This window comes from Paramormyrops kingsleyae, chromosome 1 (genome assembly GCF_048594095.1).
Source record: "Paramormyrops kingsleyae isolate MSU_618 chromosome 1, PKINGS_0.4, whole genome shotgun sequence".
Taxonomy (NCBI): domain Eukaryota; kingdom Metazoa; phylum Chordata; class Actinopteri; order Osteoglossiformes; family Mormyridae; genus Paramormyrops; species Paramormyrops kingsleyae.
In genome coordinates, this window is record NC_132797.1 from 71,961,645 (window position 1) to 71,975,705 (window position 14,061).

At 45.1% G+C, this 14,061-nt stretch overlaps 1 protein-coding gene across 2 annotated transcripts in view; it reads right to left on the reverse strand.

Moving 5' to 3' along the window:
• Positions 1-14,061, reverse strand: part of col4a2 (collagen, type IV, alpha 2) — a 49,471-nt gene that overhangs the window by 14,772 nt on the left and 20,638 nt on the right. For both annotated transcript variants that reach the window (XM_023826036.2, XM_023825952.2), the window contains exons 5-17: positions 3,835-3,969; positions 3,713-3,757; positions 2,987-3,103; positions 2,755-2,823; positions 2,639-2,674; positions 2,498-2,551; positions 2,362-2,397; positions 2,103-2,156; positions 1,952-2,023; positions 735-779; positions 583-630; positions 455-490; positions 250-294 (exon numbers count right to left, since the gene is read on the reverse strand). In XM_023826036.2, the coding sequence (XP_023681804.2) occupies positions 250-294; positions 455-490; positions 583-630; positions 735-779; positions 1,952-2,023; positions 2,103-2,156; positions 2,362-2,397; positions 2,498-2,551; positions 2,639-2,674; positions 2,755-2,823; positions 2,987-3,103; positions 3,713-3,757; positions 3,835-3,969 (792 nt within the window). The remainder of the gene's footprint in view (positions 1-249; positions 295-454; positions 491-582; positions 631-734; positions 780-1,951; positions 2,024-2,102; positions 2,157-2,361; positions 2,398-2,497; positions 2,552-2,638; positions 2,675-2,754; positions 2,824-2,986; positions 3,104-3,712; positions 3,758-3,834; positions 3,970-14,061) is intronic.

Here is a 14,061-nt window from a genome sequence, read left to right on the forward strand (position 1 = left end):
TTATGTTGTGACTGTAGTCTTTCGTGAAATAGGACCTTTTTAGCAACTCATATTAATTGGCCCATACTGACCATTTTAAAAACCTTGTTGGGACCAGCAATCAAGATCACCAAAATTGAGACAGCTGTTGGTCCCATTGGAATCACCTGAACTTGAAGCTAATAGAATGTTTAGCTGTATAAATAGGCCAAATGAAGCATGCAAACTTCTTTCTGTCTTAATATGAGTGCCAAGAAAATTGCATGAAACCTTGGCTCCATTTCTTCCATTTAAACCAGGAAATCCGACATGTCCCTGAAATGAGAGACGGGCAATGATTAGTAGACCACCCATCTGGACGAAATCTGTAAACTCTATGCCCAAATCTCCTGTCCTTCACTTCTACTCTCTGTTCTTCGATCCACCGAGCGGGAGCCAAGTTAAAGGAAAAGGCAAAACATCCAGGTGAACTCACCGGTGCTCCGGGTTCCCCATCCAAGCCCGAAGGTCCCTGAAAGTGAAGTGAGATTAGATAAAATTTCGACAGCCACAAAAACAAAAGGCTACTTAGCCACCTTTGAAAGAATATAGCAAACTGCCAACCCGCTGGCCAGGAAATCCCATCACTCCGGTTTCTCCTCTGTTATCAGCCTGCAGAGAGAGACAGGAGAACGGCACATACGGACTCAGCTCAGCGTTCTGCTCTTAGCCTCTTCACAGGCAGCTCAACAGACGCTAACAAGTGGCTCACTTACATTGTCGCCTTTATCACCTCTCATCCCCTTTTGTCCCTTTTCACCCTTTGAAGACAAACAGGCAAGCAGAAGCATTCTCAGAAAAAGATACAGTGTCAAATACAGTGTTAAGTTGCCTCAAGCCTTCACACATGCTTGTAATATTTCCATTACAGAAGTTCTCCAAAATGTGGAAGGAGTCACATGTGATTCAACAACCAGAGTTGGGGGCCAAACCATAGGCGACTGTGAACCCTGTTTCGGGGGGCTTTAAGCATCCTATTTTTGTGCCCATGTAAAAAAAATTTTTTTTTTCTAAAAACATTTAGCATTTTATCTGGTATTTTATTGTCATGGGGTGGGATGGTGTCCTGTATTTCTTCAGCTTGATGGTGGCCCCCCTATGAGGCAAATCCTAGCATTGCCCCTGGCCAAACTGTAAGCCTTTCTTGGTGGAGGGTCCTTTGGTTGTATCTTTGACATATAGTGTCACGTTAATATACTATCACACAAATTCCCTTATAAGGACTTCTAAGTCCTGATTGGTCACAAAACACCAGGAAACCAAGCACAAACATACAACAAACTTATTTCCCCACCTCTATTGGTCTACCTTGGCATCAGGGCGTCCACCTCTCACCCAGCATTTGCCCACTTGAATCGATACTCAGGTGATACACTAGTTACCCATCCCCCTTTGGCCTCATATGAGTCTCACACGCAATCCTGTCCAGCCAGCCTGGGAAGGAGGGTATAAACCCTAACTCACCAACTACAAGCCCATATGGGAAACTACAGAACTATAGTACAGAATAACTCTTATGGGTCACAACCATACAACATACTGCGTATAGCATATTGCAGCTACACTCTAGATCTATAACATTGCACTCCCTTGAGCTTGGCCAGTCTGGGCAGTGTCGTTTCCCTTCCTACGGTTGCGTTCCCCCTCCGTCTGCTGCCTGCCTCTCCAAGGGCTCAGGGCCTGTGACTCTGACTACGTGCAGACTGGCTGTGAGACAAGGGCACACAATATTCAAAACAATATCTTCTTGCCTAAGGCCTAAGACATAACAGACCCAATACGCCTCCCTCCCCAGGCATTCTGATGTCCAACTTTCTTTCCAGAATGGAAGCAAAACCAATAGCTCACTTTCCCAAGGTTGTATGATCACCAGATTCAAAAAAAAAAAAATCACATGGTATAAGTGGTTCTCAGTGCATCACGATAGACTCACTGGTAAACTGCCGTTTGGTCCGATATGCTGATGAGTGCCATTCCCGGGCAACCCTGGTTCGCCAATCTCACCCTGAGATCAGAAGACAGACACAGTGAGAACCTCCTCGTTTTCTGAACTCTACAGCTCCCCCCGCAGGTTGGCATCTTACCTGATCTCCTTTGGCTCCCCTCAACATTTCCCTTGATATATATGGAGTGGAGCCCTGAAGGATTAACAAGAAAAGGTTATGGTTGGATGGTATGTTTCATATTAATTGCAGTATAAGGAGGGTTTGTGTTTCAAATCCAATTAAACGAACATTTAAATCAATTCACTTTCTGACCTGCAGAGGGCTGCATATTTTTAACAGAAATCTAAACCATCTAAGAACTTATCAGAGGACAGTGAATGAATAAACAAAGACTTACCTTTAATCCTTTGTGGCCAGGGACTCCACTGGGGCCCTAAATTTGAAATAAGAGAACTCAGAAGTTAAATTCTTCATGTGGAAATCATGCATTTCCCAGCCCTGATAGAAAGGATCTATAGTGAAGCTGCACTTACCTTCGGCCCGATGGGTCCAATGGGCCCGCCGGCACCAGGGTAGCCGTCAGGACCCTGAGAGAGGCAGAGAGAGAATGCGAATGAATACATGGATACAGGAGATGCAAGCAACGAGATTTCAGCAGAGAAATGGGAACTCACCATTGAGCCTGTGGAACCGGGAGGGCCGGGATCGCCCTGGAAGACACAGGAAACAGTCTCTCATGTCTGATCTAAAAGAGAAGCCTGGCTTCTGAACTGCCGTCTCATCTGCTCACCCGAAAACGTCTCATATACACCGTGACGTCTAAGGGGTCTCCTTTCTCTCCCTTCCTGCCAGCTTCACCCTGTTTCAAAACAGTTTTGTACGATTTTTCTGGAACATTTATTCACATAAAAAACCATTACAAAATTCCCCCCAACATCCTTCATTAATGTCTAATTACACTAATTGAAAGCCAACTGTCATAGTCATCTCTGACCACTAGGTGCTTTGGACTTCATACGCACCGAGATACCGGAATAACCCATCGAGCCTGATGGTCCCGGAAACCCACTGTCACCCCTGGTTCCATTGCAGCCATCGGCGCCTGGTTTCCCCCGAGACCCTGGCTGTCCTGGGTGACCCTGCATCACATGACCAAGTGTCACAGAGATGGCAAATCACTGTTAAAAAAAATCACGCAACTCCTTTTTTTTTGCTAATATCATAATTTATCTCCTGTAGATTAACATAAGGAAAAAGGCATGAACATCACACACACAGACACACATACACACACACATACTGTACATATACATCGATGGCTTCTGAAAAAGTGGATAAAGACATTACATAACAAATGCATACACCGGTTTATGAAGAATACAAATTAAGGAAGTTATGCCAACTTTAGCATAACACAATTCGAAATAAGACTTGTGACCCATGAATGTCACAGTATGACACCAACGACTGACTCTCCATGTCAAATGTCAAAATGCAGCTCGAGTTTTACTTACACAAAAATATTCAAAATGAAAAATTATTGGTTCAGAGAGATAACCCAATCAGATTGTAGAGGAGGTGGGTCCATGCAGCTAGAGGAGGTGGGACCAAGACATCTGATTGGTTGGTCCCACTTCCTCTAGTTAATTTTTTTCTTCTGCCCTAAGAACATTTTTGTGTAAGTAAAACTCCCATGAGCCTAAATGTATTGTGGATGCTGTGATTGGTTCTAGGGAGCTGTCACTCACCGGAATGCCATCCGCTCCTGTGTATCCTGGTACGCCTTCCTTCCCCTGTGAGTGGGTGGCAGAGTGAGGCTGTTAGGGTGCTGCTGGTGTAAGATGAGCTTTATGAAACGACAGACACTCACCACTCTTCCTTTGGGTCCAATAATGCCAGGGGGTCCTTGATCACCCTTGTGTCCCTTGGGACCCGGAATTCCCTCCACCCCGGGGTGTCCTGCAGGGCCCTGGGGTCCCTGGGGGCCAAATGGCCCTGGCCGGCCCTGTAACCATGGCAACAACATTGTCATTAATATCAGGCCACAGTCAAAGTGTAACAGGAAAACCATCCATGACAATATGTCATGCCATATGGAAAAGAGACCAAATATGTGGGTACCAGGTAAAAAAAATCTGTTTTTATTTACTTGCAACTGACAGATTCACCACTTACAGCTTCACATTTACAAACTGGCCAGACTGGATTCAAAGAGAAATTGCAGCACCACCACAGAAGTAACAGTAACACAGCCTACCTGAGTTATTTGTACAGCAGCATGATTTTAATAAAAGAAGCACTGTATACTTTTTTGTATTTCATGTTGAAGTGTGCACAGGTACTGTTTCTGGAAGCCGAGACGTGATTTTCTCTGAAGCCACGCAATGTTCAATAATCACCACCAGATGGCGCCAATTTCATATCCTAAAATTTTAGCCTTGTGGCTAATGTTTTTCACATCGCCACTTACAGGACACTTACTACACACTTCACAAAACAGCAAGTTAGCATATAAAATTACAATTCTTCAAAGAGAAAAAAATGTGTGTCTATTTTGCTAAATTCCTATTTCTGACAAGTCGCGGTAGACTGAGATCTGCCCCCCCCCCACTCCCCTGTGGTTAAGCATCTCAGCATGTGCTTTCACACAGTAATCCCAAGGGAAGACAAACCCGCTACTCAAACACACTGCAGCTCACACTCCCTCCAGGGTGCCCAGGTCTGCAGATAAGGCTTCAGGTTCAAGCTCTCTCCACTTTCACACTAATTGTGATTCTAAGGCTAATTACAGCTCAAATATGTGAAAAAATGTGAACATTTCTTAGGAACACTTTCAATCTGAACATCAGAACAACAAAATTCATGATCTAACGTATTTCCATAATCTAATTTAATTAATTGCATGTGTGTAGAATAGAATAGAATAGAATAGAGAAGTGAAATAATTGGAAAGGTGGCTTTCCTTTCAGATAAGTGTGGACTTTGACATGCCATAAGCCTTTCCCATCGCCTTTACACGTCTGTTCTGTCTCCCGAAATCCTCTTTACTGTGACAAAGTATTCTTCCTTCGCTACAGTTTTAATTTTATATTCCAAATATGACCACCCTACCATCATTAAATATGACATTGTTTGCCCAGTACCTTGTGATTTGTGCCATCATAATAGTCCCTCTCTCTTGGACATCTGGTCCCCTTCAATGTGGAATCAGCTGATTTGTCATTACACTGCCAGACATGCTCTACGTAATTAAAGATGGCTTACATGAGCATTTCTTTTCGTTTTGGCAGGCCCCCGAAGCCCACTCAGCTACTCTTACCGGTCCCTCCACCCCGGTCTATCTGTGTCCGTGTGGTGACTTCTTCTGACCTAGGCTGATCTCTGCTAATGTTTTTTCAAGTCTCCCACCCGGATGAAAGTGTCATGTGAGCTGGGGACATCTCACAGATGTCGTAAATCTAACCGAAAGACATGCTTCTGCTTAAAAAAAAAAAAAAAAAGATAAACTGATTGGATAGTCACTGACCTGGTTCTTCACTTAGCATATTCTGCTCTTGTGTTAAGTCTGTCGTTAGCACACGTCGCAAATCATAAGCTGAGTTTTGATTCGATTTCGGAAAGGACTTTTGCGCATGTGTTCCACGCAGTGATTGATTACCAGCAGGTGTGTCATGTGAGTGTTCACACCAGAAAAACCAAATGCTTTGACACTTCTGACCGATGAAACGTTAAACTCACGGTACAGGCTGATACACGTGGGGGTCCCCGTGTCCATAGCAACCATCCCTATTTTGCAAGTATTTGTTTCATCCAGAGCTCTGAGAAGAAAAAATAGGCGTTTATTGGAAGAGCTGGGGGTTCACGCCTCCCTGTTGAATACCCTGGTAAAATTAACCTGAGATGAGAAAACCAGCTGGGGTTAGGAAATCCAGCCTGGTGAAGGTTCCCATGGCCCTTAAACAGCACTGGCCTCGTAGCACATGGCTGTAGGGTGTTCTGGATTTTGTATGATCTCTACTTCCCTATCCTAGAGTTACTTTGTGCAATCATACTGTCTTAGTCAACGGCAATTTAAAGATAAACTAAAAACAAATTAGCGGTGCACAGTTTTTTGAGGATTAGACAAACCTTGACCATGTACAGAGCCTACAAGATTGGACTGGGTGGTAGAGAATCCAGCAGAAGAGTCATATGACATGTTCATACCACTGGTGAGCAGAGTATCTGCAAAAATGGAAGTCGTAGCGCTTCGCCATGAGTTTACGGTACATTAGACAAGAATACAGTTACCTTCACTTTGTCAGTACCAGAATACAGCTAAAAGCAGGTGCAATATAATCCCATAATTCGCCTGCCACAGGGCTGTTTGTGAGCAAAGGCAGCATGGCAGTAGTTTAGGGTCTGCTGTGTTTTGAGTTGACTTGGGTGCGGATTCATGGCATTCCTGATCCAATGGAGATAATGTGACCAACGAGGCAGAAAGCAGGGCCAGCCGTTTGGACACCTCCCCTTTCTGTTGCCTTCAGAAACGGGGGGACAGACGGGTAGGGTCAACACGTGACTGATGCCCTGAGGCCACTGAGGCTCTGTGTATATGTGGAACGACCACAATATTGTCCAGCGTTAAAGTATTCCTCATGTAAACTTAAAAGTGCTTGTTTATTTTATAGAGGAGATTTAATACTGAGATCTCTACAAGCAACGGTAACCTTCGGCCGTGCTGTAGACGACAGCTGACAGAGTTCTCTTGAGAACATGTTACGAGCAAATTATCTGGAGCAGGCCAATAATAACCAATGAATATGACAATTATGATCGCATTCAAAAATCACTGTCCAAGTGTTATGGGAAGAGAGGGGTTTATTCTTGAATGTCGTGTTTATTCTGGACACATTAAGATGTCTCAGCAAATGAAAATAAAAAAAAATAAAACTGAGGGTAACAGCATTTCACAAGCAACATTTCACAAACGCTGATAGACAGTGTAAAACCACACTGAACTGCACTGCGCGGTCGATTGCTACTACAGGCTATTAGCAAGCAGCAAAACCAAATGGTGACTGACAAGCACTTCCTCAGCACTTTCCCACTTTGATTCCAATGGCAGCAGCCCCCACAGAGTGCTCCATGAAGAACGCCCCCCTTCCGTGTTTCCAGATTCCCCCACAGGCTTCAGGAATCTTTGAGTCTCTTCTCCAAATGGAGAAAGTACGGAAACGTACAAAGGACGTTTCCTAAATGCTTCCGGGCATGTAAGTCAATGTTCTAGAGTCATTGAGGGAACATCTGCTGGAGAGGTGAATATGCACAAGAGACAACATCTGGTGTGTTTCAACTAACTCTGCAGTACTTAAGATCAGAAAATTGACCCCAGTCCACCAGTTTGTTTTGTTTTTTAACTAAAAACGTAAGAGCAAATTGGGTTTCTATGTTCATGCACACATTTTTGACACAGTCTGAACCCAGAGAATATCAACCATCTACTGCAAAACCTAGCTGCAAATTAGCTTACTGCATTACACACTAGTCACTGTGTGCTCTTTGGAGGTGAGGTCTCCCAACACCTTGTCTTCAGATCTCCATGGAAACACCCAGGAATGGGCTGCAACACCTAATTCCAAAATTGGAGGAAAGGTTCTCAAGTTACCACATCAGTGTGAAAGTTCCACTTAGAGAAAAGCAAATGTAATTGATTGCTATTGTTAACAAGTTCCCTCACGATGACGAACACTCTTTGTAACGTTAGTCAAAACAAAGAAAAAAAATAGGGTAGTAAAAAGGAATATTAGAAATGTGTAAGGCTTAAACAGACTCTTTAACATCTAGGAATGCCATCTGGCATGACTCTGTCCACCGCACAGGATCTGAGACACCCTTTCAAGTAAGGTCTTTAAGAGGACAGACTATGGATGAGAAAATGGGATAAAATGACCATAGTAATTAGCTAAACTCAGATTGTTGGAATAGTTCACAGACTGAAAATACCGCACTCTTATCCTTCTGTGACCACATCTGTCTGGTCCCCAAGAGGAGCCACAAATACTGAAGCTTCCCCCACCCGTTTGCACACTTCGGCAGGTCAGCGGTGAGGCCCTGCTCCCTCGGTGAATGCATGACTGCTCGCAGGTGCTACAAATGTCACTACCAATTATCCCTGTGAATGATGATATAGTCGAGATACAGTGAAGCATAAGCAACATGCAAATGAAACATGTGGCCCATTAAACACTGGGGGAAAAAGCTGGTGCCCCATGCAGGCCAAACAGAACAATGCAAAATTGACACAATCCAAAAAAAACGGAAAGTAGATTTTTCTTTTGACTCCAGTGAAAACTAGTTAGATCCACTGTCTAACAGTAGTGAGTCCTATGGGATGATGTCTCTGTGGGTTAGGCTTCTGTGCTTGTGATCAGTAGGTCGATGCTTCAAATCTTGTGGTTGACCCTAGTGATTTTACTACTAGGCCCTTAACCTCAATTTCTCCAGGAGCTGGCTGACCTTGCTTTCATCATTACATGTTGTACCTCCTTGATTACTCAAAGGTCTAACAGCAAATTTGTCCCAAAACACTTTTTGTGTTCAGGCACATGGTATGGGTGGGACGGGTGAGATCAGTGCGACAAACTCCAGGAGAAAAGCACATCAGGAAACTTTGCTGGAAAGCTGTGATTAAGCTAGTTGTTCCATGGACCCTATAGGGAGTTAGAAACGGACTAAAATTTTGCTCTCACCTCCAGGATGTAGTGAACCTCACTTGTACACAAGCATGTACCCTCTTCCCAGTGTGGCTTAATGAAGCTCCATCTGAAGCTCAAACATGGAAAAGCCAGGGGTTATCTGGCAAAGAGTGGTTTGGTGAATGGGTGAACAGTTCCTGGATGGCGTCTCAATCCTTGGCTTCAGTAAGCTTGGACAGAGTATTTACCTGCTGCTGAATGTGCTGGCTGGCGGAAGACCAGCCTTCAGACACTCAAGGTTGTGGAGCAGCGACGTCCATCATGTCTATGACAATGTATCACTTGGAATGCTGATTAGGGTCACATGACACGGGAGAAAGGTTTTGAACCTAACAAAATCATGGGATGAAATGGCCTTTATGAAATAGAAGGGGAAAACGAGTACAAGAGACAGTGATTTGGCTTCAGCACAGAGGGGAAGACACAGGGACACAAAATAGGCATTTAGCTTGGTCTCTGTGTGTGGTCTTGTCTGTGTGGGTCAAAGAAACAGAATGAAGACTCTTTTATATTTCTAGAAACAGCTTGCAGGTGAATGATGTTATAATCATATGACTTCTCCCCGGCTGAGAACATCCACATGCTCACCCCATCTTACATGATGATTCGTCTTCTGCGACGCTGTAAACTTCTCAAACGAGCACTTTCACCACATTGCATTATAGCCGTTTTTTACAACTTCAACCTGATATCTGCACCACCCATCTACCAGGACGGATTGCATGAAAGAGGAAGCAGAGAATCCAAGTGTGCTGTGGACGGCCTGGAGGCTGTGGGAAGGTTTTAGGTTTCAGGACTGTCTGTGTTTTCACTCATACGTAGCCTTCATCTTTTAGAAATGCCCCACAACACAGAGACAGCAGATTACAGAGAACAGAAATGATCAACATGATAAAGTGGAGCATTCCAGAATGGTCATGCAAAACAGAGGTCTCTTCTCTAGTCTATTGTTTTTCTAGTAGTTTATTTTTTCTGCTTTAGGAATCAGCTCTGAACAGTAGCCTCTAGACTCCATTCATGGTTTCCATTAGTTACTACCAGGCAACACCCTCAAAGTCACACTAAAAAGTAACTTGCTATACTCCCTTATGGGCTGACTGCTGTGAACAGGCACTGGGTGGACATTAAATGTCAGCTGGGGAGGGAGATCGAGTCCCGTGTGGGTGGAAGCCATGACAACATCGGAATACCACTCTTTCCAGCCCCAGATTTTTACTAACAGCTGGTGCCTCCTTCCTTTCCCAGAAACACCCCCTTAGCTACACCGGTGTGGCAACAACTGAGCTCATGCAATTTCATGCTCCCATTCTCCCTCCAACGAGCTCCTGGGATCTCCACATGTTGCTCTAGAAATGTTGGTATTTGGATTGAGGGGAGAGAAGGGAGGAGTTCGATACCTGAGCGTGGTACCTGATTGTTTACAACCCCTGTGAGTTAGGAGTTATCGAGGTGGGGCTGGGGGGGCTGGTGCCTGAACCTCACACTGATCCTCATTCACAGACGAGGTGCCAGCTGTGGAGTCTGATGTTGAGGGACGCCTTGGCAGTGCATGCTGTTCCACCATTAATGCTAAATCTCCCCCAAGGCCCCAAGAAACATCCATTTTGCGGCGGTGGGGTTTCCAACAGCTGCGAGGGACAGGCGGGAAAATGCCCCCCCTGGGACGACCTCCTGGGCTGTAACCGTAACCCAGAAGCCTGTGATTCATCTGTCACACGAGAAAGGGAAATCGGAGGAGTGCAGATTTCCACTGCTGTCAAGCTAATTAGATACAATACAGTCTGATGAACGGCACCTTGGGAAATCATGATATCCACAGATATGGCAAATTCTACTCTTCGGGTTAACTTGATAGTTTGGCCCTGAATCTCACCATGTCCAATTCAAGGCCTAGACTACCATTACAGAAGGTCTGTCTCTATAAAACTGGCTAAAATACTCAGGTAAATCAGCTTAACTCGTCAGTGTTTATAGCACTACGAGCTATTGAGTTTCTAGCTCTAGAACTTTGTCTTTGAATGTTTCCACCCATTGACTGAGAGGGTTAATGGGATCTGCCTGCTACTTCACCTTGTTAATGTTTGGGAAATTCATTAGTGATCACAAGGGAGCTACAGTCTGTTCTCATGCAAGTGGGAAAATCAGATAGATTCCATAACATCGAAATTTGTGGTACCAATTACCTATTCGAAATCTTACCAGAATGCCTCGTTTTCATAACAGTAACCATTTCCATACATAACTTTTTTTATTTTCGTCTTAAAGAGACTGTCTGCTGGCATCACCACAGAAACAGTTTTACTTTTATTTATTTACGAGACACATTTCTCAGTCGACATATAAGTGAGGATCAGAAAGCATAATCAGCCAGTGCCCCTGGAGAATTTGGGGTTAAGGGGTTGGCTCAACCGCCCAACCGGGAGACTCACTCTGTACAATGATTACTCTGCCGGGTATGGGATTTGAACCTATGCCCTTCCAGACATGGGCACAGATCCCACAACCTGCTGAGCTAAACACTGAAGGGAGCTTAAGAAATGTAAGAGTATTTATGGCCCTAACATTGGGGAAGCATCCTGGGACTGTGGTGCTAAGAATGCTAAGGTTGTGGGTTCAGTCCCCATATGGGCCACACATTCCTTTAGGATCAGAAGATCACTGGTTTGAGTCACATGTCTGTGGACCCTTGAGCAAGGCCCTTAACTCCCAGCTCCAGGGGTGTTGCATGTCGGCTGACCCTGTTCTGTGACCCCCAAGCTATGGAGAACAAGATGAGGTTGGTGAAGAGAAGCATTCCACTGTGCCTGTACTTGTGCCAATGGCAAATGAAGGATTTAGCATTTATCATTACTGAAGAGCAGTGACTCAGGCCCCATGCAGAAACGTCACCTGGACGTCAATGAGCCGGGGGGGGGGGGGGGGGTGTGTCCTCTGACATGACACTTCACTGGTCCAGCACGCGATTCTCTGGAATGAAGTGGCACGTTTAAGAAGGCCAGCGGGCATTTTGTCTTTAAAAGGAGAGCGCGAGCGCTTGGTCCTCTGGGAGCGAGTAAACACAGTGACAGCTGGAGAAGCAGCAGAACTGCAGCCATCGAGGAGGCGACAGCAGGTACGCACACGCTGGGGGGAGGGTCCTGGAGGGAGACGCGTGCACGAGTGAGCACGTGCGAGCCAGAGCATACTGATCAGACACTCGTTGACCTTAACCCCCACCCAGCCCTAACCTTAACCATAAGTAACCTAACAAAATACAAGAGTTTTTGCATTTTTAGTTTTCTCATAGCAGTCACCGATTTTTATAAAATAGAGTTTTCCCTTATGGGGACCAGGAAACTGGTCCCCATAAGGATAGGTTAACCCGCTCACACACACACACACACACAGACATGTACGCACACATTTGGCTCCATGCATTACAGCAAACATGATATTAAGTTCAAATGTAAACGTCGTCACTCAGTAGTGTGTTACAGCCCTCGTGCCCTTTATACCAGCACAGGAATGTTAATACTGAGGTCCTGACTAATTTAAGATCCTCGAAAAAGGCAAGGGACGCAAAAAGCAGGCAGTGGATGGTGATGAATAACAAGGTGGGATTAAAACGTCGCTGACAAATAGCCTGGACATTGAAGCATGGGAAAAAGCCCCGCGGGGGCCCCTCAAGCGCTTGGGAAAATAAATAACTACAATAAAACAAATAAAAATGAGCCCAAGGCGAATCCCGGACACAAGGCGACGCCTTGAGATCAGGCTGAGAAAGTCGCTTTCCCTGCGGGCCTCCGGAAAGGTCCGTGCTGGGGTGTGATGACCTGGGCCAGGGGAGAGGTTGCCCTGGGAAACGTGGGCTGTCATCCACGAGAGATTTGAGAGTAGATCAGTATCTGACTGCCCTTCCCTGCCCTGCTTTGGTAAGCATCACTTGAAGCAGAAATGTCAAAAATGTATAACATTTTAAAAATCTGTACAAAATAACAAGATATGTTATTTATAGACCATTCTGCTTGACAGCGAAGCCTCTCAGTAGGTTCTTCCTTTAGTTTCTCTCCTTCCAGGGCTTATTGGAATTTAACCTCGCTTTATCCCCCTTGGCTAAATCCTGTGACAGACTGTATTTTCATTTTATTTACACTGTTCCAGGGAATCGAAGGAGTCAATTGTTACTGTAGACAGACTGAAAAAATTAACATCCCCCTCCCTATTTAAAGAGGAAATTCTCGACAGGAAGGTACAGAGACAGGGGCAAGGACAACGGGTGACACCAGAACGTCCTCTGGTGTCATAAGTCTGTCCACTCAAATAACACATCTTGAACTAGTTTATCTCTACTTTTAATCACCTGTGTCGGATGACCTAGGTGATTATTTTGGTCACCCAGTTCACCAGTTAACCCTCCATTCATGCTGATTTGGCAGGTGTTCTCCTCAGGCCCACTGTATAGAGCAGAGCTGAGTGGACCTTCTGATGGACATTTCTTCCTCCTGGACTGAGATCTCTTCGGGGAGGGGGGGGGATATCTAGTAAACTTCCTCTGGGTAGTTTTGGTTTTTTCTTGGATGTTTCATCCTTAAGTTAACAGTACCGTGAAGGCCATGGTCCACATGGACTGCTATAATTCTGGGGTCGCAAAATGGACCGGTGACCCAGAACCATGTAAGGCCCAGGATTGGATACATTCCGGTGCCTAATCATCTCATCGGCATTTCCAAACAGCCTTACCGAGATACTGATCTTGCCAAAGGGCGCCTAACTGCTTGACCTCTTGGTGGCCCGCATCAGGGACATGCAACCCTGGGAGAACATGGTGTTATGTAAACAGAGAAATAGAACAAACTGTGAATCTGCAGCTCATTAATTAGGTGTGCAAAAAAGAGAAAAACTCAGGTCTCATGTACACATCCTGTTGAATGGTGTTGTTTGAGAAAGAGAAATACAGCGAGTATGTGTTCAGATTCCTGAGTGATATAGCATGTTAGGACTCCTGAGTCATCCAGTATGTTCAGATGCCTGAGGCATACAGCCTGCTCGGACTCCTGCGTCATACAGCCTGCTTGGACTCCTGAGGCGTATAGCCTGCTCGGACTCCTGCGTCATACAGCCTGCTTGGACTCCTGAGGCATACAGCCTAAGGCTTACAGCCAAAGGCCTGTTCAGCTTGTTCAGAATCCTGAGATGTACAGCCTGTTAAGACTCTTGAGACGTATACTTGCTTCCATGATCCCGACAGGACACGAGGGCCCCCTCCAGACTAAATGATACATTCATGACTCATTATTTGGGCCTTTCCTCCATAAAGATTTGAGAGTAGACAGTGCACATGAGGGACAGATTTGTCAACACTTTGAGGAATTGAATCTTAT